This window comes from Pristiophorus japonicus, chromosome 14 (genome assembly GCF_044704955.1).
Source record: "Pristiophorus japonicus isolate sPriJap1 chromosome 14, sPriJap1.hap1, whole genome shotgun sequence".
Lineage (NCBI taxonomy): Eukaryota > Metazoa > Chordata > Chondrichthyes > Pristiophoridae > Pristiophorus > Pristiophorus japonicus.
The window spans coordinates 174,055,876-174,080,404 of record NC_091990.1 but is presented as its reverse complement, the minus strand read 5'-3'; the positions used below and the strand labels follow the sequence as shown (position 1 = coordinate 174,080,404).

Below are 24,529 nucleotides of genomic sequence, written 5' to 3'. Positions count from 1 at the left end.
CCTATAGCAGCCGCTTGTGTGAAATTGTCAAAGGCTTGTATGGAAATTTAAATGTACCATGTTATAAAGCTCTCTATAGTCCATTTGGAACATCACTTCCTAAAAAAACTATAGTCAGCGAGGTTGGTCAAGCCTGATCTTCCCCTTCTGAAGTCATGTTATTATAGAGGTTTTACTGTGTTAAAGGCACTATATAAATAACATTTGTTGTTGTTGCAGAGTTATCCCCAAGTTTTCTCCTTTAGAATCGATGGCAATATTTTACTGGCTACTGATGAGTCCAGTTCTTGCATCAGTTTTGTCAACCTTTTTAATATGCTTGTGCTGTTAATTTGTTTCCAGTCCAATGACACCTCCCCATACTAATAGCTGTGCAGCTCAGACCATGGTCCACCTTTCCTTCTTCGGAGTTATGAAAGTAGAGTTCCCTTCTTTCCCACAAGTACACCTTATATCCCCCCCTCCCCCCCCGGCAATTTGTAGTCCAGCTCCTGCAAACTTGAGGAGTTCATAAATACTTGGTTATACCTTTCAGAAAATATAACATGTTTGCATAGATAATCAAATGACATTTTTATAACATATGTACCCCAAACTAGAGTCCCTCCTTACCCAGTATCCATTTCTTCCCCGCCAGTTGCTGATTATGCACAGACTCCGGCTAGCATTCCTTCTCCTGCTGCTGTGTCCACATGGTCCAGATACCCAGGGGGAGAAATTGGCCTGGTTTGCGCCTCCTGTTAGCGCCTGCAGGGGGCAGTAAGGAGGTGCTAAGGAGTTGCCAACTGGGCGCGGTGAATTCACCGACGCCCGCGAACTCGCCTGCCGGTTTTGCGCTGGCGCTAACACTTACCGCCTCGCTCTCTTGCGCCCCATAGTTCATGACGTTATCCAGGGCGCAGCGCCCCGTTAGCGCCCGGATGCGATATTCGCTCCTGCCCCCTGCAACATCACCAGGCGTCGTCACCATGGGTGGCCGCTTGGGGAACGATATTTAAAGGCAGTGGTGGTCACGTCGGGCAAACTTCATTACTCGCACCAGTCTGCTGCCTTCTGATTTCTTTTGACCCCACAATACCTCAGCCCTGCACTCTCAGAGTGCTCGGGACTGCTATGCACGTAGCGCAGGACCTGATGCCCAACATACAGAGCATGAAGAATGATTGAACCCATCATTGGCCATTCCCTTTAAGCGAGGGAAGGAGTCTCTAGAGACACCAGCGCTGCACGGAACATTTCTCAGCGCTCTGCCGCTACCACCCTGCTCACACACTTTGGCGCCCTAAGGGAAGTGGTAGCACTTGCTTTAGCGTTCCTCTTCCCTATTGGAGCACTAAAGCTGAAGTTCCCGGGAGCAGCAAATTGTTTTCACCTGCTGATAATTTTGCGTTCCTTCAAAAGCTATTTCCCCAAATGGTGCGCTGTGCAATTTCTACCCCCCCCCCCCACCCCCGTCTCCTCCTCAGTGTTACTTACAGATCATCCAGAAGCACAAAGACACTTCAGTGCAGCAGAAAAAATATAAAAGCTCTAGCAATATAAATATAAATATATTGTATATAAAACATTATATATACACACTATAAACTACTTTTTTATGTACAATTTCTTCTATTTTACATTCATATATTTGAGATTTTCTTTATTCCTAAAGCTCAAAATTATACAAATCTTTCTAATACATTTTAATATTTCAATTAAAATTCAATGGGGCTGAGATGCCCCTGTTGTGCACCTCCCACTGGCGCCTGCAGGGGCACAAACCTGTTTTCCCCCTGATGGGCGGGTGGGGGTGGCACTACCTGCTCCCGTGATATTGCGCGAGAGTTAGCAGACACACTGCCACGGTAGTGCAGCGCCCCGCTAGTAGCCGGCGATGGCGGCATCGCCGTGCGCGGTGACCCCTTAGCGCACTGCGCCAGAAATTGCCTCGCGCCCCTTGAGGCTGCCTCGGGCTGACCTCCGCTCCCGGGCTCAGAAGTTAAAGGGGCGGTGCGCTGCGCGCGCGCGCTGCCATTTTGTGGTTTTGGCCGACTCACTGGTCGGCCCGGCTTGCTGCTCCCGGGGCGTGGTCCGGGCCGCCATCGTGCAGCCCGGCACTCCGTTTGGGAGCTGGGGCTGCGGCCCCAGCACCACACCACCCTAGTGGAGGCCATCAGAGTCCCTGCAGAGTGTGCAGCAGCCCTCCCCGTTAACGGACGGGGAGGGGCGTTGAAATGCGTGAGCGTCACGTGGAGAAGCCGCGTAGTGCTGCCGATCCCGCCCGAGTAGCGCCCCGGATACCGCCCCAACAGGAAGTGGAGCACGCGACATAGCACTCCACTCTCTGTGAGGGGCAGTGACCCCAATTTCGCTTCAGAATGTTCGGCCCCGGAGAGGTTACCGCCCCCAACCGGGGCGATAGCCAATTTCGACCCCAACATCTCTATAAGGCACCTGTGACAGGACAGGGACTGTGACTCTCGTATTGGACTGTTCAGCCGCCTAAGGACTCATGTTAAGAGTGGAAGCAAGTCTTCCTCGATTCCGATGGACTGCCTGTGATGATGATATATGCAATTTAAACGATTTTTTATTCGTTTAATTTTAAGCAGCATTCATTTTATTCCCAACTGCAGTAAAAAAATACATCACCCTATTAGATTGTACATTATATAGTATGATTTCTATGTTTCTATGTTCCTCTCCTGTGGGACATTCACTAGTATGCACAAATGCCTTTCATAAATGTACCATAAAACATATCTCGCCATGTAAATATTTTTTTGTATTGACTATGTGATCCCTTTGATATTGAACTTCATGGCTTGTTACTGGCTTAGTGTGACAGGGACAGTCCTGGTAAGAAGGCTGGTGGAAAGTACAATCAGCAGTGTAGAGGGTAAGAGTGGCAGCAGCAAGGCTAATGATGGTGTCGACACGACTGATGTCATGAAACATATTGACCCCTGTTACAAATCCCCATCGCCATTGTAGATCCATCTAACACTGAGTTTTCCCCTCTCCCTCTCCCGAAAATAAATTCACTCGAATCCTAAAACTAAACTCAACTCTATTGGCTGCTCCATTCCCAATCCACAGCAGGTTTAACCCTGTTGTGTTTGTTCAGGTGGGAGCCTCATTTATATATGCTATTTGGGGATCATAAGAGGTACTTAAGACCCCGATGGCATCTTAACAGCCTACTGAACAGGGCCTTGGTGAGGCCACACCTTGAATATTGTGTACAGTTTTGGTCTCCTAATCTGAGGAAGGACATTCTTGCTATTGAGGGAGTGCAGCGAAAGTTCACCAGATTGATTCCTGGGATGGCAGAACAGACATATAAAGAAAGACTGGATCGACTAGGCTTATATTCACTGGAATTTAGAAGAATGAGAGGGGATCTCATAGAAACATATAAAATTCTGATGGGACAGGACAGGTTAGATGCAGGAAGAATGTTCCCGATGTTGGGGAAGTCCAGAACCAGGGGTCACAGTCTAAGGTTAAGGGGTAGGCCATTTAGGACCGAGATGAGGAGAAACTTCTTCACTCAGAGAATTTTGAACCTGTAGAATTCTCTACCACAGAAAGTTGTTGAGGCCAGTTCGTTAGATATATTCAAAAGGGAGTTAGGTGTGGCCCTTACGGCTAAAGGGATCAAGGGGTATGGAGAGAAAGCAGGAATGGGGTACTGAAGTTGCATGATCAGCCATGATCATATTGAATGGCGGTGCAGGCTCAAAGGGCCGAATGGCCTACTCCTGCACCTATTTTCTATGTTTCTATGTCGCCTCCAGTGCCCCACTCAGTAAAACCTGTCAGGGAAGAAGCAGAGGCCCTAAAAGGCAAGCCCTTAAAGACGCCCGTCAACCTTGGTTCAGTGGTAGCAGTCTCCGTATTGACATCTTCGCGAATGCTACACAAGAGATGCTATTTCAGAGTGAAATAAAGCATCATCTTGCGATGGAACACCTAAATCTTGGGATTTCTTTTTACGTCGATATGCACAAGCATGGAAAAATCTGCGCTTTGCTCATGTGCAAAAAATATACGCCTATTGATATTAAAAAAAGTAGTTGAGAATATAACTGAGATTATTGATGCTCGTGTATTACAGCTGTCTGGATGAAACTTTCTGATTGACTGATATTTTCACGGAATGAGAGGAACCAGGAGTGTAGCAACTCGTTTGGAGCTGAAGATATCGGAGAATAGGTTCGCCATGTATTTTGATCAGTGGGCGGCGTACAACAACAACTTGTATTTAGATAGCGCCTTTAACATAGTAAAACGTCCCCAGGCGCTTCACAGGAACGTTATCAAGCAAAACAGAGACATACAAGGAGATATCAGGGCAGAAGCTTGGTCAAAGAAGTAGGTTTTCAAGGAGCATCTTAAAAGAGGAAAGAGAGGTAGAGAGGCGGAGAGGTTTAGGGAGGGAAGTCCAGAGCTTAGGGCCCAGGCAGCTGAAGGCACGGCCGCCAGTGGTGGAGTGATTAAAATTGGGGATGCTCAAGAGGCCTGAATTGGAGGAGCGCAGAGATCTCGGGAGAGTTGTAGGGCTGGAGGAGGTTACGTTCCAGAAAGATCAACGGTAAAAAGCAGAGCGAGGCCGGCCTGTGAGTGACCCGACAGTGCGGCTATCGATCCACCTACTCCTGCTCCTATTTCTTATGTTATCTCAATAATCGTTTTGTGATGGCTGAATGCATTTCCTGTCCAGGAGCAAAGGTTGTGGAATGTACTTCCTGTCCGGGAGGGGTCAGGTCGGGTCGGGGGAAAAAAAGCAACGTGTGATTTCTGTACCAAATCTCATAGTTTTTAAGTGTTGATCCCCTGATTTATGATTGCTGACGATGGCGGTTGGTCATACTGCACTCTCACCTCTAAATCAGATGGTCGTGGGTTCAAGCCCCACTCCAGAGACTTGAACATAATAATGCGGATTGACACTTCAGTGCAGCATTGAGAGAGTGCTGCACTGTAGGAGGTGCCATTTTTTGGATGAGACGTTAAAATGAGGCACCATCTGCCTTGCAGGTGGTCATAAAAGATCCCATGGCACTAATCGAAGAAGAGCAGAGGAATTCTCCTGGTGTCCTTGTCAATATTTATCCCTCCATCAACCTCACTAAGACAGATTATTTGGTCTTGTATCTAATTGCTGTTTACGGGAGCTTGCTGTGCGCAAATTGGCTGCTGCGTTTCCCCACACTGCGGGTTGTAAATCTGTGGAATTCGCTGCCTCAGAGAGCTGTGGAAGCCGGGACATTGAATAAATTTAAGACAGAAATAGACAGTTTCTTAACTGAAAAGGGAATAAGGGGTTATGGGGAGCGGGCAGGGAAGTGGAGCTGAGTCCATAATCGCATGGGCCATGATCGTATTGAATGGTGGAGCAGGCTCGAGGGGCCGTATGGCCTACTCCTGTTCCTATTTCTTATGTTCTTATGTAACAGCAACTACACTGCGAAAGTACTTCATTGTCTTTGGCATGTCCTGAGGTCATGAAAGGTGCTATATAAATGCAAGTCCTCTCCTTTTGTTTGAACTTACTTTTATGCCACCTCCACCCACGGCCATGACTCTGGGCTGCCTGATCTTCAGCTGCTGGCAGAAAGCCGGCCTCTTTACGCCTGTTTTGGGCAGGCAGCTGGTGAGCAGGGCTGTAAATAAGGCCCTGCCATTACTATCAGGCCACCCATGGAGACTTCCAGGTGACCAACCCGCCCATCCCACTGGCTTCCTGTGCAGGAGTTAAAATTCCCCCTCAAATGTCTACTGCCTGCCCGCCCCCCCCCCACACAAAACCCCAAGTGGGCAGAGAAAACGCTACAAGGACACCCTCAAAGCCTCCCTGATAAAGTGCAACATCCCCACCAACACCTGGGAGTCCCTGGCCAAAGACCGCCCTCAGTGGAGGAAGTGCATCCGGGAGGGCGCTGAGCACCTCGAGTCTCATCGCCGAGAGCATGCAGAAATCAAGCGCAGGCAGCGGAAAGAGCGTGCGGCAAACCAGTCCCACCCACCCCTTCCCTCAGCGACTGTCTGTCCCACCTGTGACAGGGACTGTGGTTCTCGTATTGGACTGTTCAGCCACCTAAGGACTCATTTTAAGAGTGGAAACAAGTCTTCCTCGATTCCGAGGGACTGCCTATGTTAATGATAATGACAATGGAAAAGAAAACCCGACAGATTGCAGAATGGCTGCTGAAGCACTAATGCCCAGTTTGTGCTAAAAATTGATATCCCAATATTTCCTGCCGAGGGAACAATTGATGGAAGTGAATATCTCTGACTGTCCTCTTATGGTTATAGGACTCAGAAATGTTATTACTATTCTGTTTAGCGTCTGCAGCTCTGCTCATTTCTAGATTATGTTGGCCCTCTAAGCCCCTTTTTAACAGGTTTCTAAAGGCTTCAGCATTCTGCGCAGTGTTGTGCTTACTTTTCTCCCTGTAGAAACGGACAGAAAACTAGAGTAGGGATAAACGGGTCATTTTCAGGTTGGCAGACTGTGACTAGTGGGGTGCCGCAGGAATCGGTGCTGGGGCCCCAGCTATTCACAATCTATATTAATGATCTAGATGAAGGGACCGAGTGTAATGTCTCAAAGTTTGCTGACGATACAAAGCGAGGTGGGACAGTTAGCTGTGAGGAGAACACAAAATGGCTGCAAAGGGATATAGATAGACTATGTGAGTGCGCAGTAAGGTGGCAGATGGAGTATAATGTGGAGAAATGTGAGGTTATTCACTTTGGTAGCAAGAATAGAAAAACAGAATATTTTTAAATGGTGAGAAACATTTAAATGTTGGTGTTCAGAGAGATTTGGGAACACAGAAAGCGAGCGTGCAGGTACAGCAAGCAATAAGGAAGGCAAATGGCATGTTGGCCTTTATTGCCAGGGGGTTGGAGTACAGGAGTAAGGGGAGCAGAAATGACCCACCGCCCTAAATGAAGCACCCTACCGGTTTTGATGTGTTCTGTCCGCCCCGTACATTGGGGCGGCCTAGCCATCGAAATTCAGCACTTCGGGGATTTTTTTTGAGTGGGGTGAAAGTTCCCTCATCATGAGGGCGGGGCAGAATAGCCGAGGCAGTCAGTCATCAGCTCCACGCGTGATGACATCATCACGCTGGCGCGTCACAACATCGCACCCTTTCAGTTACAGGGGAGGGCCGCTGCGAACTCTGCAGCCACTTTAGTGGCAAACATAGAAACATAGAAATTAGGAGCAGTCGTCGGCCATTCGGCCCTTCGAGCCTGCACCACCATTCAATATGATCATGGCTGATCCTCTGGCTCAACACCATATTCCCGCTTTTTCCCATACCCCTTAATGCCTTTTATTTCTAGAAATCTATCCATCTCCCTGTTAAATATAAGGCTTGGTCTCCACAGCCTTCCTTCTGTGGTAGAGAATTCCACAGGTTCACCACCCTCTGAGTGAAAACATTTCTCCTCATCTCGGTCCTAAATTTCCTACCCCGTATCCTGAGACTGTGACCCCTTGTTCCAGACTTCCCAGCCCGGGGGAAACATCCTCCCCTCATCCAGTCTGTCCAACCCTATCAGAATTTTATACGTTTCAATGAGATCCCCTCTCATTCTTCTAAACTCGAGTGAATACAGGCCTAGTCGACCCAATCTCTCCTCATACGACAGTCCCTCCGTCCCAGGAATCAGTCTGGTGAACCTTCGCTGCACTCCCTCCATGGCAAGTATATCCTTTCTTGGGTAAGGAGACCAAAACTGCACTCAATACTCCAGGTGGGCCACCAGGGAGGGGTTCGGCTGGGAGGGGCTGCTAGGCTGCCTGTTGGCGGCCCGGCCGAACCTACTGCCATAATTGTCAGTCAGCCGATAAAAAAAAAAATAAGATGGCGGCCGCGACAGTGCGCCCTTCCTTTTAAGGGCGGCCGTGCCGTCGTGCGACAGAGTGTACCGACAGCAAAAACTGTCGGGGGGCACCGATCGGCGGCTGGGCCGTTCCCCCGGGGCATAACTGGGAAAAGGGGCAATTTCCCGAGGGGCAATTTGGCGAGGGGGTCCCCGCCAGTCGATAAGAGGTGCCGGGAAAATGTGCGAAGGGCAAATTCCAAAATGGCGGCCCCTCCGCGGAGATTCGGCGGCCATTCCGTGCCGCCCCATGGCCGCTGCTTTCAGGCAGCCGGTGGCCTTATTGGAAGGGGCAATTTTAGCCCCAAGAAGTCTTGTTCCAATTGTACAGGGCCTTGGTGAGACCATACACAGTGTTGGCCTCCTTATCTAAGGAAGGATATACTTGCCTTGGAGGCGGTGTAACAAAGGCTCACGCGATTGATTCCTGGGCTGAGGGGGCTGGTCTAGGATGAGAGATTGTGTAGAATGGGCCCATACTCTCTGGGGTTTAGAAGAATGAGATATTATCTCATTGAAACATATAAGATTCTGAAGGGAGTTGACAGGGTAGATGCTGAGAGGTTGTTTCCCTGGGCTGGAGTGTCTAGAACGAGGGGCACAGTCTCAGGATAAGGGGTCGGCCATTTAAGCAGAGATGAGGAGGAATTTCTTCACTGAGGATTGTAAATTATGATCTTGTTAAATGGCAGAGCAAGCTCGAGGGGCCAAATGGCCTACTCCTGCTCCTATTTCTTATGCTCTTATGTTCTAAATCTTTGGAATTCTCTGCCCCAGAGGGCTGTGGACGCTGAGTCTTTGAGTATTTTCAAGGCTGAGATAGATAAATGTTTTTGGACTCTAGGCGAATGAAGGAATATGGAGATCAGGCAGGAGAGTGGAGTTGAGGTCGATGATCAGCTATGATCTTATTGAATGGCGGAGTAGGCTTCAGGGGCCATATGGCCTACCCCTGCTCCTATTTCTTATGTTCCTGGGCTTTCCACCATTCAGTTTTCTTTTCTCTTACTAATCCATTTATCATCACGCTTGTGTACTGTCCACTTGGTAATCGTGGGTATTTTTTAATTGTTTGTTCTCGGGGTGTGAGTGAGGTTGACCAGGTCACATTTTGTTGGCTATCCCTAGTTGTTTAGCGAAGGTGGTGATGGGCCTTCAACATAAAGTTAAACCACCCCCTTTCCTGTCTATTCGATCCTTCTTAAATATTTAATCCTCTTATATATTGAATTCCTTTCAATCTTCTGCAGTTAGTCATGTTTCTGGTATTCTTGTTGCATCAGTTGCCTGTTGCTGTAGCAGCCTTACCTTCAGGCAGCTTATTACAAATGTTTTAACATCATATATAGAAACCTTGTTCTAGAATTGCTTCCTCTTTTTCTGCTTGTTAGTGATAGCAGCATCCAGGATTTTTTTCTTGGATTTTGAAAAGCTTAGAGGCCCTCTGCTGAATAGCTGTGGTTTCTTAATAAATGCAACATATTTATTCCTCCCCGTCTTCCTCCCTTAATCTCCTGAGTCAACAACAACATCTGACTTGAAGGGAAAAGATGGGCTCCATGATGACACAGAGTGTTAATACCAAGGGATGCTGACACCACTCGATTCCCAATTTAAGTTGCACTGTCTCTCTCTTTCCCTTGTGTGTGTGTGTCTGGTTCTTTTGATGCCTCTTTCGCTCTTATCTCTCTCTCTCTCATCCCCTTTTGTTCCTGCCTCCACACTTTCCTCTTCTCCCCTTCCATGTATCTCTCCCTCCGTCTTGACAGCATTTTGTGCACTCCTCTGTCACCCCCTCCCCCCCCCCCCCGTCTTCTTCTCAAGTAAACTCCCTTCCTCTCCCACTTAATAGAAACATAGAAATTTACAGTCATTTCGGCCCACCGTGTCCACGCCGGCCGACAAAAAGCCACACGGCCCTCGGTCATCAGCCCTAAAGGTTACGGTTATGTATGTAAACATTACCGATGTGTAAGACTTGCCACCAGGGGGCGCACCTGCGGGAGACCCAAGGGTCACCTGCACACCCCGGGCAAGCAGATATAAAAGGCAGTCTACCACGCTGCCTCCTCACTCTGGAGTTACAATAAAGAGACCAAGGTCACAACAGTTTGAGCTTACAATATATACAGTCTTGTGTAGTTATTCTGAACATAACAGTTACATATTAAACCTATGAACAATGACGGAAAGGCAAAGAGCACCCAGCCCAACCAGTCCGCCTCACACAACTGTGTCTCGTTCCTCCCCTCTCCCCCTCGGTGTGCACGTTTCCCTCTCTCCCACCCTTTGTGTGTCTCTTTCTTTCTCCGTCTCAATTCATTGGCAGCAATAACAAACCTCATATTTGCAAAAGCAAGCGGAAGTTGCACGATTTATTAGATAGGTTCTCCGGTGGAGCCAATCGAGCTGCCGGCTGCAGAAAGGAACTTGTTTACCTTGCTGACGGAGTCACAGGGAGGTGCTCGAGAGTCAACGGTCGCGTCTGATCCTGATCATTTTGCTGTTTTTGTTCTGTGACACATTGTGTTAATGTTTAGCCAGGAACTTTGTTATAGTACTCAACATGGTTCTTAGAATGAAAGCTGTGCCCCTGGAGCCTGGGTGCCCTGGTGCTCGTGGCAGTAGGGTTTGAACCGCTTGCATTACCACAGTAAAAAAAGAAGCAATGGATACTCTTTTCAAAACTTTTCCTAGTTTGTACAATTTGCAAAACAGCAGCAGCCAGGGCCCCAGAAGGCAGTTTGTTGCTGATTATCCGTTGGTGTTGGTAAGTTCAAGATCTGCATTACAATATCTGCTCTTATATCGGGAAGGCTTTCCTAACACTTCTCTCACTCCTGAGTAAGAGACAGAAGCAACTTGTTGTCTGGTAGGCAATCTTCCTCCAGCTTCCAACTTGTCTCCTGCTCTCCATAACAGCTTGAAGTCTTTCTCATCTTTCCCTACTGATGCTATTACAGCGATTGCTGCTTTGAATTTTCCTATTTGCTCCTCCTAAGCTCCAAATTCTCCATCCGACTCAGGTTTCCTCTTCCCTGCATCCTGACACTGTTGAAATCAAGACTCATTACACAGTCTTTTCCTCTCATTCTTCTTCAGTATCGCAAGAACTCCTTACCTCCCCTCAGTCTTCATTTCTGACAATCTTCAGACTTTTAAATTCCCCAGACATAGGCCCTGATATTTACAGGGAGGTGGGGAGGGAGCGGGATGAGGGGGGTGGGGGGGGGGCTGCAGTTTTGCGGAAGAATGGGCTTCCCACTAGGTCCTGCCGAATTTAATGGCAGGAATTGATCAGCACTTTTTTGTCTCCCTTTCGCAGTCAGCCGGATTGTGAGGTTGGCTGGCCGTGGGGCAGGTAGGCCTTCAGCACCAGGTCACAGTCGGGGGGTGCGGAGAGGAAGGAGGGGGAGATCGGGGGTCCGGCGGCATCGTTGGGGGGGGGGGGGTGGAGAGGTCATGGGTCAGGGGGCATCGATAGGGGGGGGCCAGAGAGACCGGGATCGGGCGGCATCGATGGGGGGGGGGGGGGAGCGGGCGGAGAGGTCATGGGTCGGGGGGGGGGTGGAGAGGTCAGGGGACATCAATGGGGGGGGGGCCAGAGAGATTGGGGTTGGGCAACATCGATGGAGGACCAAGAGAGATCGGAAGAGATCAATAGGGCTGGAGAGAGTGTGAGAGGAGCGGAGAAGTATGTGGAATTTCCGGGGTCGGGACGACATCAATGGGGTGTCTGGAGAGATCGCGGGAGAAGGGGAGAAGATTACTGAAGGGGCCTGGAGATTGGTGGAAAAGGGGAGAAATTTGTGAAAGAGACCGGAAAGATTGGGGGAGGAGAGGAGATGTTTGTGAAAGAAATAAAGAAAGATTTGCATTTATATAGCATCTTTCACCACCACCGGACATCCCAAAGTATCTTTTGTGAAGTCTAGTGACTGTGGGAAATGCGGCAGCCAATTTGCACATTTACAAGCTCCCACGAACAGCAATGTGATAATCTATTCATCTGTTTTTTGAGGGATAAATATTGGTCAGGACACCATTTCTGGAAGTCCACCTGAGAGACCAGATGGGGCCTCGGTTTAACATCTCATCCGAAAGATGGCACCTCTGACAGTGCAGCGCTCCCTCAGCACTGCACTGGGAGTGTCAGCCTTGATTTATGTGCTCAAGTCCCTGGAGTGGGACTTGAACCCACACAACTTTCAGACTCAGAGGCGAGGGTGCTACCCACTGAGCCACAGCTGGCACTCCTAAGAAAGGGGCCGGAAAGATCACGGGACAAGGCTGGATAGAAACATAGAAACATAGAAATTAGGCGCAGGAGTAGGCCATTCGGCCCTTCGAGCCTGCACCGCCATTCAATACGATCATGGCTGATCATTCAATCTCAGTACCCCTTTCCTGCTTTCTCTCCATACCCCTTAATGCCTTTGGCCGTAAGGGCCACATCTCACTCCCTTTTGAATATATCTAACAAATTGGCCTCAACAACTTTCTGTGGTAGAGAATTCCACAGGTTAACCACTCTCTGAGTGAAGAAGTTTCTCCTCATCTCAGTCCTAAATGGCTTACCCCTTATTCTTAGACTGTGACCCCTGGTTCTGGAACTCACCAGCAACGGGAACATTCTTCCTGCCTCTAACCTTTCCAATCCCGTCAGAATTTTATATGTTTCTGAGATCCCCTCTCATTCTTCTGAACTCCAGTGGATACAAGCCCAGTTGATCCAGTCTCTCCTCATATGTCAGTCCTGCCAGGAATCAATCCAGTGAACCTTCGCTGTACTCCTTCAATAGCAAGAACGTCCTTCCTCAGATTAGGAGAACAAAAATGAATACAATATTCTAGGTGTGGCCTCACCAAGGCTCTGTACAACTTCAGTACGACCTCCCTGCTCCTATACTCAAATCCTCTAGCTATGAAGGTCAACATGCCATTTGCCTTCTTCACCGCCTGCTGTACCTGCATGTCAAACTTCAATAACTGATGTACCATGACACCCAGGTCTCGTTGCACCTCCCCTTTTAATAATCTGTCAGCATTCAGATAATAATCTGCCTTCCTGTTTTTGCCACCAAAGTAGATAACCTCACATTTATCCACAGTATACTGCATCTGCCATGCATTTGCCCACTCACCTAACCTGTCGAAGTCACCCTGCAGCCTCTTAGCATCCTCCTCACAGCTCACACTGCCACCCAGCATAGTGTCATCTGCAAACTTGGAGATATTACATTCAATTCCTTCATCTAAATCATTGATGTATATTGTAAATAGCTGGGGTCCCAGCACTGAATCCTGCGGCACCCCACTAGTCACTGCTGCCATTCTGAAAAGGACCCGTTTATTCCGACTCTCTGCATCCTGTCTGCCAACCAGTTCTCTATCCACGTCAGTACATTACCCCCAATACCATGTGCTTTAATTTTGCACACCAATCTCTTGTGTGGGACCTTGTCAAAAGCCTTTTGAAAGTCCAAATACACCACATCCACTGGTTCTCCCTTGTCCACTCTACTAGTTACATCCTTAAAAGATTCTAGGAGATTTGTCAAGCATGATTTCCCTTTCATAAATCCATGCTGACTTGGACCGATCCTGTCACTGCTTTCCAAATGCGCTGCTATTTCATCTTTAATAACTGTTTCCAACATTTTCCCCACTACTGATGTCAGACTAACCAGTCTATAATTACCCGTTTTCTCTCTCCCTCCTTTTTTAAAAAGTGGTGTTACATTAGCTACCCTCCAGTCCATAGGAACCGATCCCGAGTCAATAGAACATTGGAAAATGATCACCAATGCATCGGAAGATGTTTGCAGAAGAGTCTGGAGAGATTGTGGAAGGAAGGTAGATGTTCGTGGAAGAGTCTGGAGAGATCGGGGAGTAGGGGAGATGTTTGTGGAAGGGGCCGGCGAGATCGCAGGAGATGGGGAGAAGATCGCGGGGGCGGGGGTGGGGGGGGCGTTGGGGGACTGCCATGTAGGACACTGGGGAGCTGGGAGGAAATAGCGGGCCATGGAGGACATCGGGACAGCACGGGATCGTGGGGGCGGTGAGTGCGGGGGGTGGGGTTGGGCTGTCTGATCAATGGGGAAGTTAACTGGTTCATTGAGGGGGAGGGTTCGGGGGCAGCACCTCCTGTTCTCCTGGTCCACAAGCAGTACTGGAAAAGATTCCATGCAGCAGTCCTCGCTTTCCTTTAGCTGCAAGGTTTCCCAAGGTTCGGCATTAAAGCTAAAACAGAGAAACATTCAGAGGCATGCAGATACATTAAAATATTGAAATGATTGATCCGCCTCCTGGGAGCAGGTTGGTCGCCCGCTCTCCGTCCCGCCTCCGTTAAAAACGGAAGGAGGTAGGTTGGGGTTGGGTTCGAGACTTTTTACTTTTCACCCGAACCAAAAGCACCTGTTTTGGGGCTTTAAAGTCCTCCCATAGCATCACATAACCACTACTACTTGAATTACCACACTTTCTAACCTTTGAGTTACCTTCTAGCAGTTGGCTTTAGCCCTTCACCCAAGTTGCTCAATTAAAAAATAGTAAAAGCGTACCCCTTCCTTCCCCTGATGGGAGAGAGAACCCCTTTCCCTTTACTGTATTTTTTCTCGGTGTGTAAATACACTGCGTATTGTGGTAGTGAGACACACAGACCCCACAAAGGGCTTTGATAACATTCCTGTGAGGTGCCTTGCGCCCTCTTATTACGTTAAAGGCGCTATATAAATATAACTTGTTGTTGGTGCAAATGCTGTTGGTGCTTCCTCAATTAGCTCATCTCATTAAGGATGCAAATCGAAGAACTACAACTGGTGCCAGTGTCCTATAGGCCGGAGACAGTAAACATCAGCCAGGGACACTTGCGGGAAATCGTATTTGTGTGTGGAAGTTGGCTGAGGATAGGATTGGGCTTGACTTCAATGATTCCTCCATGAACAAATGGCCTGATGACACTACGAGGGTACACCTATCAGGAAACCATGAACAGGCTGGGAGACTTTGCTCTTGAAAAGAGAAGGCTGAGGGGTGACCTAATAGAGGTCTTTGAAATTATGAAATGTTTTGATAGAGTAAACACAGAGAGAATGTTTCCACTTGTGGGGAAGAGCAAAACTAGAGGCCATCGATATAAGATAGTCACCAAGAAATCAAATAGGGAATTCAGAAGAAACTTCTTTACCCAGAGAGTGGTGAGAGTGTGGAACTTGTTACCACAGGGAGTGGTTGAAGCGAATAGTATCGGTACATTTAAGGGGCGGCTAGATAAGCATATGAGGGAGAAGGGAATAGAGGCTTATGCTGATAGATTTAGATGAGGAACGATGGGAGGAGGTGTGTGGAGCATGGACTGGTTGGGCCAAATGGCCTGTTTCTGAGATGTATATTCTATGTATCTTCTGCATCTTTATCTGGACGTGACTGAAGAAAACAGGAAAATAAACTATTTCTGATTGTTTTTAGAGGCGTAAAAGGGTAAAGCCAAATAGCTTAAATCAGAAAAAAAAAAATAAAGTCAGAATATTAAAAGTAGGCAAGAACGGAGAAAACAAATTGTGGAAATGGGAAAATAAGGTGATCAGCAATATCCTGGCCAATATTTATCTCAGTATTAAATCTGGCCGGTTGCTGGGTGGAAAATGAATTAAAAGAATTCTAATGAGAACCTGGCGTTAAATTCGGCAGCATGTCTGCCTTCCCACTACTCCTGGGTTTCCCACCGCAGACGCGTAGCCCCGCCCCTGTCGTAAATATCGATGTTTTCTCACAGAGCAACCTGAGCCTCTGGTCAGCTGTCATAGTTTGCAGATACATGAAGAATAGTATCTACTCTGTGAACGAGAATCGCAATGAATAAAATAGGTGGACTTCCTGTCAAGAATACTTTCCTTGAAGAGAAACCTGTTCATTCTCTCCTTTATTTCACAGGCTCGTGCCCAAACTTGATTATGAGTAGAAGCGAACGACCGGACTACAAGCACATCACCATGACATCGACCCCGAAGCTTCCCGTACGATCACACAGGCCACTCTGTTTGTCTGTCTCCTCCGATGGCAATGGGAGGTACGCAGCTTTGGAATCCCAGGATTTTAAAAGCAGCCTGAAATCCCAGGTATGAGCAATAGTGTAATACACAAGGGTTATTTTTCACTTTGGGTGAGGCTGGCAGTCATTGAAAAGGAACTTTGGGTAGGGTGTATAACGGAGTCCAGACACCCAAGTGGATTGGGCATTCCAATGAGGTACTGGGTGGGGAGGGGGAGGATGGTGAGATAGCAGCATCTTTGGAATTGCACCTCAGCAGAAATCAGTGCCTTTGAGGGGAAGAGGAGAAAAGGGAAAGAAATTGAGGAGTAAGGACTCTATTATCTTTTTTTACTCTCCATATTAATGTTTTGATAAAATACTGTTGATATCAACAGAAAATGTTGGAAATACTCAGCTGACCTGCTGAGTATTTCCAACATTTTTTGCTTTTATTTCAAATGTCCATCATCTGCAGTATTTAGTTTTTGGAGTAGGACAGTTGATTGAAATCCAGCCCACAGCATTTTTCAGGTGTACTATTGGATGAAATGGAGATGTTCCCAAGTCCAACAGCAAGAGAGGACCCCGTGAATAATCAACCGTTGCATGCTTCACTGATCCTGTCATTTGAACTGCCGCCACTGGAGGTGTTCCGATTGCCGCTAGGGGGTGGGTTGGGGGCGCGATCGCCAGGTTCAGGCCGTCATGGCAGGAGGCCCCGGTGTTCGGAGATTCAACACCACCTCCAGTGCGCCTTCGGCTGCCTGAGGAAAAGTGTGTTCGAAGATCAGGCCCTCAAATCTACCACCAAGCTCTTGGTCTACAGGGCTACCCGCCCTCCTGTATGGCTCAGAGACATGGACCATGTACAGTAGACACCACAAGTCGCTGGAGAGATACCACCAACGATGTCTCCGCAATATCCTATAAATCCCCTGGGAGGACAGATGCACCAACATCAGCGTCCTCGGCCAGGCCAACATCCCCAGCATTGAAGCACTGACCACACTTGATCAGCTCTGCTGGGCAGGCCACATTTGTGTCAGGCATGCGAACAGACTCCCAAAGCAAGTGCTCTACTCGGAACTCCTTCATGGCAAACGAGCCAAAGGCGGGCAGAGGAAACATTACAAAGACAACTGGGAGTCCCTGGCCAAAGACCACCCTAAGTGGAGGAAGTGCATCCGGGAGGGCGCTGAGCACCTCGAGTCTCATCGCCGAGAGCTTGCAGAAATCAAGCGCAGGCAGCGGAAAAAGTGTGCGGCAAACCAGTCCCACCCACCCTTTCCCTCAACGACTGTCTGTCCCACCTGTGACAGGGACTGTGGCTCTCGTATTGGACTGTTCAGCCACCTAAGGACTCATTTTAAGAGTGGAAGCAAGTCTTCCTCGATTCTGAGGGGCTGCCTATGATGATGGTGATTTGCAGTGAGGTGTGTGTCACCAGATAGTGATTCGGAGTAAGAATGCTGACACCTTATTATGGTGTCCTCTCTGCTGCGAGCTCATTTTTAAATGTAGTACTGTGGCAAAGTAATTTTGTGTTCCCTGATCATCTTTATAGAAAGTGGCAAATAAATCTGCTATGGTTTTAAGGGTTGGTTTCTCAGTAAAAACATGTTAATCCTTTTCCTCTTTCTTTGTAAAGACATCGCACAGTGAAGCAGGTGTGGCATCACTAAAACAAGATGTCACACTGCTCTTCTTGCCCAAAACAAAAAAATAAATTTGACAAACATTTGTAAAGACAGCTTTAAAAAGAGCGAAACTGTTGAAAATACTCAGTGCACCCAGGCAGGATTTGAAAAGAAAACAAGACAAAGAAATGCTGTCAGTAGAGCCCCTTTGTCAAAACTGCCGGACATGCAGCTGAAAGGTCACTTTTCCCCGGTGATTTGCGCTGTTTTTTTTTTGAGCAGGCTGCTCTTTTTGGCCTAAGTTGAAAAACCACAGTTTCCCCAATCAATTTGGTCCAGCGTAACTCAGTTCGTTACGATTTTTTTAGGTCAGTTTTATTTTTCAGCCAAAAAGGGCGTGACCTGCTACCTACGCCAATTCTGGCCATTTAGGGAAGTTTGGCCAGCTGAGAGTTACTCCAGTTGTGCTTAGGCCAGCGTATGTGTATGTGCGTGGCCTCTGCAGAAAAACCTTCCCGAGAGTTAAGGAAATCAGCGCAGGTAAGGAAATCGGCGCAGCAAATGGCCGGACATACTAAAAGAATTGAAAAACACATAGCAGCAACTTACCTCCAACCCCGCCCGAAGACTGTCCGGTCCCATTCTCGGTCCCCAGTTCACAGAGAGAGAGAGAGAACCGAATCGGGAACAGAGAATGGGACCGGACCGGGAGAATGGGGACCAAGAATGGGACCCAAGAATGGGACCGGACTGGGAGAATGGGGACTGAGAATGGGACCGAGAATGGGACCGGACCGGGAGAATGGGGACCAAGAATGGGACCCAAGAATGGGACCGGACTGGGAGAATGGGGACTGAGAATGGGACCGAGAATGGGACCAGACCGGGAGAATGGGGACCGAGAATGGGACCGGACTGGGAGAATGGGGACTGAGAATGGGGCTGGACCGGGAGAATGGGGACCGAGAATGGGGCCGGACCGGGAGAATGGGGACCGAGAATGGGGCTGGACCGGGAGAATGGGGACCGAGAATGGGACCGGACCGGGAGAATGGGGACCGAGAATGGGGCCGGACTGGGAGAATGGGGACTGAGAATGGGGCCGGACTGGGAGAATGGGGACCGAGAATGGGACCGGACCGGGAGAATGGGGACTGAGAATGGGGCCGGACTGGGAGAATGGGGACTGAGAATGGGGCCGGACTGGGAGAATGGGGACCGAGAATGGGGCCGGACCGGGAGAATGGGGACCGAGAATGGGACCGGACCGGGAGAATGGGGACCGAGAGAATGGGGACCGAGAATGGGGCCGGACTGGGAGAATGGGGACCGAGAATAGGACCGGACTGGGAGAATGGGGACCGAGAATAGGACCGGACTGGGAGAATGGGGACTGAGAATGGGGCCGGACCGGGAGAATGAGGACCGAGAATGGGACCGGACTGGGAGAATGGGGACCGAGAATGGGACTGGACCGGGAGAATGGGGACTGAGAATGGGGCCGGACTGGGAGAATGGGGACCGAGAATGGGACCGGACCGGGAGAATGGGGACCGAGAATGGGGCCGGACTGGGAGAATGGGGACCGAGAATAGGACCGGACCGGGAGAATGGGGACTGAGAATGGGGCCGGACTGGGAGAATGGGGACTGAGAATGGGGCCGGACTGGGAGAATGGGGACCGAGAATGGGGCCGGACCGGGAGAATGGGGACCGAGAATGGGACCGGACCGGGAGAATGGGGACTGAGAATGGGGCCGGACTGGGAGAATGGGGACCGAGAATGGGGCCGGACCGGGAGAATGGGGACCGAGAATGGGACCGGACCGGGAGAATGGGGACCGAGAATGGGGCCGGACTGGGAGAATGGGGACCGAGAATAGGACCGGACTGGGAGAATGGGGACCGAGAATGGGGCCGGACTAGGAGAATGGGGACCGAGAATAGGACCGGACTGGGAGAATGGGGACCGAGAATAGGACCGGACCGGCAAGCCCTTCGGGCGGGGTTGGAGGTAAGTTGCTGCTACGTGTTTTTTAATTCTTTTAATGTGTTGGGAGCTGGCTGTATGCTTCACTTCACAGCCTTAACTCGCATTGTGTCCCTGGTTACCATGGCAGCCCGACCTTTTTGGCGCAGATCAAGGCTCCACCCCCAAAACTAAAGGTCGGGTTAGGCTGTGCCAAAATAAAGAAATCCAACAGGGAAACTTAGAATATTTTTTGGGGTGTACTTAGGCTCCAAAAAAATCGGGCGTAACTCTTCAAGTACGCCAAAATAATGCTTTGGGGAAAATTGAGCACTATATTCTGGTCTTTTCTCTTTTCAGATGCTGATTGACTTCTGGGGTCATTTTGACTCTGGGTAATATCAATTCAGCCCCTATTATACATTTCTCACGATTTTAATTTCCATTTAAGTCAAAATTAGCTTGCGATGTATTTCCAGCATAAACTGTGTTTTATTTTTTATCTCCACCAATAAGGACAGTGCCCCTTTAAACTCATGCGATTTGGCATACTTCAAGATGACATGTGGTAATGTGTCTCAGTAAAGGGCAAGGAAAGTCTAGGGAAAGTACATTTTATTAAAAGGGAGCACCTTTTGTTCAAAGTACTCCCCATTTTATGGTGAAAAAGCATATACTTACAGAAAAAAATCTCTGCATTTCCCAAGCAATCATGCATTTTTTAGGTATGTTTTTCACTATTAAATAATAGCTTTGTAAAAACTTCCTAGTAGACTGTCCTTCATCTTCAAATTTGAGGCATTAATAGCACAGAATTAATACTGTGGTGCTGAAACCCAGTCAATCAAACTGAATTCTATGATATGTATATCCCATTCAGCACTAGTTACGCTGTGACATGAGCACAAAATGAGGAGAACTGGTCCCAGAACAAGGGCATGGCTTACATTAAAGGAAACATGAGTTGAGATACACCCAGAGCCACTTAAGTTCTCTTAGCCAGGGTATTTCTATTACAGCGAGAGATCGTGGTGGAGGTGCGGCAAATGAGGATACGGGGCCCAGAAGAGCCGAGGGCCTAGGGGCAGCACGGGCCAGCCCACACTGCGATATGTGTGCGCACTAGGGCCGTGCAGCAGAGCAGGTCTCCAGTCATCCTGGTTCCCCCTTGCCACTGGATAAAGGCCTAGCTCTGTCGAGCCCGTGTGTGGCTGATGTGCAACGGTCACCCCACGTTAAAAAAATCCACGCACAGGCATCTTCCACCCTCTCAACTGGAGTTCAGGACTGGAACATCGGGTCCTTCATTGAAACATCTGTGAACTCTCGTGGAAGCAAGTCATCCACGTTCGAGGGACCACCTATGATGATTTCTATTACAGTGTAAAACTTCTTTACTGAAGATTTAAGAGAGCACTTTCAAGCTGGCCTGCATGCAAGTGAATTGATAATTAATGCACAAGTGCTTTGCTGCAAATGCTTATCTTATGAGACAAGCTGAGAAGCTTCTCGGTTTTATCGCCCTTAAGGATGTTGCTTGGTAGCGAGCTACAGCCCTTGTTTCACCATACATGACACAACCCGCACAGAACTCTAGCCCCATGTCAATAATAGACAGAGGGAGTGAAATTATAACAATGAAATCACATTGCCGTCACTAATTAAGGAGAAAGACGTGCAGACTGGTGTTCCTTATTAAAGCAGCAGTTTCGGGTCTAAATTGTACTGTAATGATGCCATGTTTATCTTTCTCTTAAAACTGGATGATTATCTGCTCTCTCACACTGTTGTTCACTTTCCACGTTTCAGCATGTTGTAGGTCGGTTATATGCCTGACTCTTTTGCAATTGAGTATCACAGCTTTCTGAGAGATGGTGGTTGTGAACAGATGAGTTCACTTGTAAATAGGATGAATAGATGTTAAGTGAGTCTATGAAAGTGGCTGCTGTTGATGGGTGCAATGCTACCAGGATAATTGACAGTGAGCAAATGTAATTGGTATAGTTGCTCATTCTTTCTTCCCTACTGTCTCTGGCCTGCACCAGACTCCAGTTTTACACTATATGGTTGACTCTTAATGCTCTCAGGGCATTAAGGGATGGGCAATAAATGCAATCTTGCCAGTGGCACTCACGTCCCAATAACAAATATTTTTAATGGTCTAACTTATGAATGCATCGAGTTAAAAACAGTTGCAGTTGTAATTATTGATATGAATGCAGTGATATTAATGTATTGATATGAACTTCAGGGCCCAGAAGAGGCGAGGGCCCAGGGGCAGCACGGGCCAGCCCACACTGCGATATGTGGGCGCATTAGGTCCGTGCAGCAGAGCTGGTCTCCAGTCATCCTGGTTAATCCTTGCCACTGGACCAAGACCTAGCTCTGTCAAGTCCATGTGGTGGCTGGTGTGCAACGGCCACCCCACGTTAAAAGAATCCATGCACAGGCATCTTCCATCCTTCAGGGTGTAGTTCGGGACCTGGAATTTTAGGTCCTTCATTGAAACACCTGTGAACTTTTTGACTTGGAAGCAAGTCATCCTCGATTCGAGGGACTGCCTATGATGATGATGGGAATGCAGTGCAAGGCCTTTAGGCATCTTACTGCTGGCCATTTCCACCTACTTTAAATCTGACTGCTGAACCCCTTCATAAAGTGGTGTCAACATATTTATAATACCCTTTACTCAGTCATCCCAATGACCATGGTTTTAGATCTATTGGCTAATTTGTTGAAACGTAAGTATTTAGAGAACTAATGATGCATCAAAAAGCATGAATGATCAAATCTCAGAATGAAAAATGTGTCGTAGAAATCATATTACAACTGTCAAACAAAATGCAAATTCTTCTAATGCACCATTTTAAAACAATTTTGAGGTTCTTGTTAATATTTTCTGGTGTTGATATTTTCCCTAATGATTTTTACCGTAACTCTTTCAGATGGCCAAGGCCTACACCACTGGAGCTTCTAGCAGCACTGGTTCCCTGGAGAGAGCCTCCCTCTTTTGTGCTTCTGGGTCAAACACGTCTACGTCAAATTTATCGGGTTCCAATGAAATGCTAACTAAAACCAGGTCCTCCAGCAAGTTCTCCTTATTTTCACCACCTTGGAACAGCAGCTCAGAATCTGATTCGAACCCGCCTTCGAGGTCCGGGTCCAAAAAACTCAAGAACCACAGCCGCAAGACCTTAAACAAAACAGATAGTCCAAAAGACTGCAAGCGGGGCATCCCCGAACCTCTGCAGTACGCTGAACCGGTTATCGCCAAGGTGACCGACTACATTTATGTCGGGAATCTCAATGCTGCCTATAGTGGCCGGATCCTGTGCAAGAACAACATCGACAGCGTTATCGATATGAGCAACCTCCCTGGAGAGTTGAACATGTGTCTAATCCCATGTACCTGCTCTAGGAACGTAAAGCACAGCTGGTCTCGCCTCAAGGTCGATATCAGTGACTTTTCAAATGAGGACGTTTTCCCATTGAAGCAACGATGCTTTGAAGACATCAATGAGTGCATCAACGCATCAGCTGAGAAACAGAAGCGTGTCCTGATTCACTGCCGGGATGGCTACTCCCTGGCACCGACCTGTATCATACAGTACCTCATGCAGAAACAGAACATGCAGCTCATGACTGCGTACGAATTTGTGAGAGCCAAGTACCCACTCAACATCAAGGAATGTCACCAGAATCTGTTAGTAACACTTGAGAAGTCACTGAGACCTGGCAATACAGACCCCGAGTGTTTTAAACAGGCACTGTCCCGAAAGGTGGCTTGGACTTAATCTAAAGGCGTGTATCTTTCACAGCCCGTCCAAATAAATGCCTTAACATTTCCCTCACAATATCCATCAGTCAAAAATTGGAAATTGGAAACATCTGCTCAGCTTGAATATTTTGTTTGAGATACAAAACCAGAAAGAACCATTTCCTTCCCGAAGCATTTATGTACATTTTTATAACCCTTCAAAAAAAGTCTATCATTTTGCTTTCTGTATTAAATTCTTTTATTAATATTTTGCTTGGATTTCCAAATGGAAAACTATATAAGAAGTTTCTTTGTATTAAATTTAAGGCAACATTAAAGCTCGAGGTAAAATGAGGAAGCGGTAGTATTGAAATACAACACAATATAAGATAACTGGCTTTCGAACCAGTTCCCTGTACCATTCCTGGCCCTCGTCACATTGAGGTCCTATTAAAATACAGGTACTATTCACAGGCTGGTACTTATGGAGTGTGATGCATAGCTCACAGGCCAAAGGTACATCACTGGCTGTGCATCACATTCTGCTCAGCAATATGAGAGTTCTGAGTGTGCGTGCAAACACTCAATTACAGAAAAAGAGAACTGATGGGATTGTACGAAATCATGAGCAGGAGTGCAGGCTCTTTGCTAACATAAACATTAGGTTTAAGGAGTTCCCAGGTTGTACCATCTCTGAATGTTGCACTCTGCTGGAGTTATAATGAGGCCATAAGCAGGACTACTTGACTTTAGTGCAACTCGGAGTCAAATTGTTGGCCCTAATCCAGAGTTATACTGCCACTCTTACATCGCTGTGCATCTGAAATCAATTTGCTTCAGTACAAAATTTTAAGACGACACAATAAATCTCTGGTTTACTTATGGCAAGTTTTGGAAGCGCACAGCTCCATGACTGGGGAGTAACTGGCCATGCAAATCCACTCACCACTGCATTCTTTCAGTGCTCCAATTCTCCTAGCCAGTAAGCAGAGGTCAGTGTTAGCCTCTAGTGGTTGTTACCATATACAGCAACTCGACAGTTTTTCCTTTGCAACTGATTCACCGGCCTCAATATGTATGGGGAGGCAGTGAGGTTATGAGGGAGGCTGAAAACGGCACAAAAAAAAAACCCAGGCAAGATCGGGGATGCGGAGGTCCTGACGAATTTACTGGTTCAACCTCATTCACAGTTTTTAGTTCCGTTTCCTGCCCGGCAACCGGTCAACCGGTCCGACGGCTGGGAG

The 24,529-nt window shown here is 47.9% G+C and overlaps 1 protein-coding gene across 3 annotated transcripts in view; it reads left to right on the top strand.

Moving 5' to 3' along the window:
- LOC139279551 (uncharacterized) overlaps window positions 1–23,541 on the top strand; it is a 46,529-nt gene extending 22,988 nt beyond the window's left edge. For 2 of the 3 annotated variants that reach the window (XM_070898675.1, XM_070898676.1), the window contains exons 4-5: window positions 15,823–16,007; window positions 22,474–23,539. In XM_070898675.1, the coding sequence (XP_070754776.1) occupies window positions 15,823–16,007; window positions 22,474–23,322 (1,034 nt within the window). In that variant the 3' untranslated portion in view covers window positions 23,323–23,539. Of the gene's footprint in view, window positions 1–4,126; window positions 4,201–15,822; window positions 16,008–22,473 lie in introns of those variants that run through there. The other variant, XM_070898677.1, reaches the window with a different exon arrangement.
- Window positions 23,542–24,529: the final 988 nt, after the last annotated feature.